General features: G+C 52.1%; 1 protein-coding gene across 1 annotated transcript in view; it reads right to left on the bottom strand.

Moving 5' to 3' along the window:
* LOC113214235 (uncharacterized) overlaps nucleotides 1-4,419 on the bottom strand; it is a 201,969-nt gene that overhangs the window by 117,417 nt on the left and 80,133 nt on the right. Inside the window, exon 2 of the mRNA XM_052268694.1 lies at nucleotides 4,215-4,343. Coding sequence (XP_052124654.1) covers nucleotides 4,215-4,299 — 85 coding nt within the window. The 5' untranslated portion in view covers nucleotides 4,300-4,343. The remainder of the gene's footprint in view (nucleotides 1-4,214; nucleotides 4,344-4,419) is intronic.

Raw genomic sequence — 4,419 nt, 5'->3', positions numbered from 1 at the left:
GGGGCCACGCAGTGGCGTTCACTCCCGCTCGTTTCATTCATAACACGTGAAATACGGAGACAGTTTCATAACCGATCACATGCATCACGGTGTGCGTATGGCGTTACAGGGCGTGGCGGGGTGGGGCGGGCCGTTGCATGGCGTTTGCAGGGCGTAGCCGGACGTGGCGGGGCGTGGTCGGGTCGGGTGTGGTTGGTATATACGTACCACGGTTGTTACCTTTCGCTGCGGTGTGGCTGAAGTCGAACAGCGGTATAGAGTACATTCGCGGATACGGCGGGCGAGTCCGTATGACGCAACACGGCTGTGTGTGTGTGTGTGTAGGTGTGTGTGTGTGTGTTTGTGACCATGCAGGTCAGCCGATAGCGATAAAGTCAGCCACAAAGCAGCGCTGCCAGTCACAGGTAGAATCAAATTTGTTCGCGTTTTCCGAGTGTGTCTGGCCATCTTTGAGGTACAGGTTTTGAGCTACGCCACTCCCCTTCAACTTCAATTGGTTACTTGTCAATATCAACCCTGAAAATTTGAAATTGCTACAACTTCAATCCGTGTTTCCGATATCGCGTTTGACGGTTTCGATCAGAAAGTGAAAGTTAAACGAGCACGTCTAAGTTTCGAGGAGAAAATGTTACCTGAACAATTGAAGGCTCCACTGTTATGCTCCATAAACTTTGTCTTTTCTGAGGAACTCATTGTGCTAAAAACTGACACTGAAATGCCGAAATCCCTCGCTTTAATTTTCCCGCGCGAACGTACTCATGAGAGGACTGTTATTGCCCGCGAGCTGGCCGGGTGCCGCCCCCTCGCCAAATAGGCGGAAGTTTCAACTGCGCGCCCCGCGCGCTGCTGCCGAATCCCACTTCCGGCGGAGTGGAGATAGGAGACGGGGTGAAACTATCGGCAAGTGGATGGCACCGCGCCGCGGGGGGTAGAGAGAGAGGAGAGGGATTGGACGTGGGGGGGGGGGGGGCTGCAGCGCGTCCTGTTTCCTCTTCCCACCTCCGGTGTGTCGGCAACTTCAATCACGCCGCCCGCGATGATTCCGCCCAGCCGAACCACGCTCCTTTCCTTCTGTATTGGAAGTCTCCCTTTGCACCCCCTTGTCTGTCTTGGTACTTCAAAATGTCTCTCTCTCTCTCTCTCTCTGTCTCTCTCTCTCTCTCTCTCGCTCTCTCTCTGTCTCTCTCTCCTATGATCATCCACTCGCGGCCTTGCCCTCCGCTTTTGTTTCGAGATGTTGTTGTCTTTTATGAGAGCGCGCGCGTGCTGCGCTGTGGCCAGAAGGGAAAGGGGGGAGACGGCAGCCAGAAAGTTGCTCTGCAAGACTTTTGGGTCTCTGTCTGTCTGTCTGTCTGTCTTTCTGTCTGTCTGTCTGTCTGTCCGTCTATCCGTCTATCCGTCTATCCGTCTATCCGTCTATCCGTCTATCCGTCTAGCCGTCTATCCGTCTAGCCGTCTGTCCGTCGGTCCGTCGGATCGTCGGTCCGTCTGTCCGTCTGTCCGTCGGTCCGTCTTCCCGTCTGTCTGTCTTTCTATATTTCTGTCTGCCCGTCTATCTGTCTGGGCCAGTCTATCTGTCTGTCTGTCGTCCGTCCGTGTGTGTGTGTCTGTCTACCTGTGTATCCACCCCTTCCCCCCTTCTCCTAGCTTTCGCTCTTAGCCTAGGTACAACTTGTACCTCCTGCCTGACAGACATCTGATGGAGATGTGCACAAGGACACATTATCTCACTGAGTTACGGAAATAGTCCCTTCCTTAGAGGAATGGTCCTTGTAAGGGTGTAAGGGTGTAAGTGTAGGCAGAGAGACACGAGCGCGTTCACACACATCATAGCATAGCACGCAGATATTCTTCTTCATTTTACCAATGATGTTGCTACACGCAGATAAAAAATTCATGGATTTGCTAAGTTTTTAGCACCGGAGCTAAAAAATTACCTGAAAAACACTCAGATAATTTATTTAGCACCAGGGCTGTTTTTAGCCATCCAGGAAACCGGGCCGTTAATTAACAGAGTAGCTAATGCCACTAACAAGCTGTAGAACTAAATATTTTTACATCCCGTTATTTTTTTATTTTTTTTGCACGGGTGTAAAGTTATGCAATTAATCCGATTTGCACGGAACTGAATTTCATTTTTTTGCATGTATGTTGTGATGTTATAATAAAGTAATAGGAAGACCATCGTAAGAAATATACAAGGTTTTAGATAGAATGATCATATAGAAAATTATATATTATAGCGATGATTATAAGTGAATATGGGGTCGCGTGCATTTGATTATACGAGTTGTCCCCTTGCCTGGAATATAGAGCTCCGGGATAGTTCGAAGAACGATTATTCCAACAAACGCTCGCTCCAGGGCTCAAGTGAACCGGTTTCGGATGCGCTGAGGAACACCCTTATAAGAACACCCCCTTTGAACACCCTCACGACGGCCCCACTTGGGGCTGCTGAGGGAGGGGCGCTCCTTACACCTCAACCTGACCGGCTGAGTCATGGGAATTTTACAGGAGCTTTTGGCAACGCAGCCAACCTGGCCTAGGAGCAGGTCAGGGTGGGGCGAGGCGAGGCGAGGTGGGGCGGTCACACATCCCCTGTATTGGCCCCCCGAGGACCTATAACTACTCCTGGCGTGGAGGCCTGGCCGTTCCTTACAGACCCCCTCCATCCTCCCTCACTTTTCCTCATCCCCTCCTTCACCTCCTCTGTTCCTTTTCTACTCCCCATCCCGACCAGGCGCAAGGTCTCTTGCAGCGCTTGGAGCGGCTGTGCGACGACACGAGAAAAAGAAGGAGAAAACCGAAGAACAACCAACAAGGGAAATAGTATTTCTGCTGCGAGAGGAGAAAGGGACAAGGGGATAATACCTTCGGCAGAGTCTCCTCCGCGTGACGTCTCCCTGTGAGATGCTGCTCCTCGTAATGCACTCTCTATTATGCCTGACTGACTGAGCTGCAGAGGTGGGGCCGCTGCAAGCAAGCACTGTTATTCTGATACCGTGACGTCTTATGCACTAAATCCTTATGCACTTTGTTGTGCATAAGACTTGCAGGATTTCATGCAGCCATAACATTATGCACAATTTTATGCATAACTATGTGGAGGTGGGGGTGGTGGTACTTTTCATCATTACAGGTCATCTACAGGTGTGAGTGAAATGTATCGTCCATTTACAAACATATTTTTCACAGTGTTTATGAACTCCTTATATGTTTCTATTATCACAATTCTGCTTAGAACGGTTATTTTCATTTGATAAATGCACTGTGCCTTTCACTTTTGATGCAGGGGCTTGCCTCTGGAACAACCGACCAGGCTTTACCGCGGCTCGTCTGACGTGGCTCGCCTCCCATACTCTTAGGCGCCTGCTCGCGGCCGGCTGCATCCTGAGGATGCTCTCGGCAGCCGCACACGCTGAATGTAGCCGGGTGAGAGGGGGAGGGGCGCTTCTCTCTCTGTCCGGGGCTGCTCTAAAAGAAAGGGCATGGCCTAATAGGTAACAATGGGGCGGGCGCGGCCGCTATGGCGGAAGGGGCCGCCCCCGCAGCCGCCCCCGCAGCCGCCCCCGGCACCGCGGACCTGGTGGTGGCGGTGGAGGGTCTGTTAAACATGCACCACAATGGTGGGGCCCGTGGGCGTGGCGGGCTCTGTTTAACCACACTGCTTTGATCCCCTCCTCTCTTTTGCAGTGGAGTGGAACGGTGATAAGCGCAGCGCTTAGCCCCGTCTGGGACGCGCCCCCCGCGCTGTTCTTTACGATGAAGTGAGGAGGAGAAGGCGGCAAGGAGTGTCCGCCGACGTCTCTAAACAGCGTCGTGTCGAACGCGTCACCTTTCACGCACGACGGGGTTCGACAGCGCTCCCGTTTCACCGCTTGCCGTGAATAGCGCATGAATGCTACACAGTTTTGTCGTGTGTGACACGAACATCACGCGCTCGTGTATGTGAGAGATGCATTCTGTTGGTACAGTTCTACTAGCCTGAGCTGCTCGCTGCAGTGTCAAACAACTTTATTTTTGCGCAAAGGAAATTACTCGACACATTCCCGGACTAAATTTCACCTTTGATTCTCTCTTCCCTCGCTGCACAACGTGGTACGTCTAAGATCGCATTCGCGAATGCACAATTTATCTCAAAAGGACAGAAATTTGAAGATAATATTGAGCGGTTTCCCCCTCGCAGATTTTCCTTGTAGCCGGTGAGTGCTTACCTGTGCCGGCGGTGGGAGCCAGCAGGCAGAGCAGCACGGCCCAGCAGGCCGCGAGCGCGGGCGCCGCTCTAACGGGGGCCCCCATGCGGCGCGGGGCGCCCTGCGCGGGCCTCGACTGCAGCGCTGCGCCTGCGAAAGAAAAAAAAAAACAGTTTGTTAAAACAAAATTAATGATGATAATAATGGAGAATAATACCGTATAATT

Source organism: Frankliniella occidentalis, unplaced genomic scaffold, assembly GCF_000697945.3.
Source record: "Frankliniella occidentalis isolate FOCC.00 unplaced genomic scaffold, Focc_3.1 Scaffold74, whole genome shotgun sequence".
Taxonomy (NCBI): Eukaryota; Metazoa; Arthropoda; class Insecta; order Thysanoptera; family Thripidae; genus Frankliniella; species Frankliniella occidentalis.
Note: the sequence above shows the minus strand (reverse complement) of the source record. Positions and strands in the feature narration are given on the sequence as shown.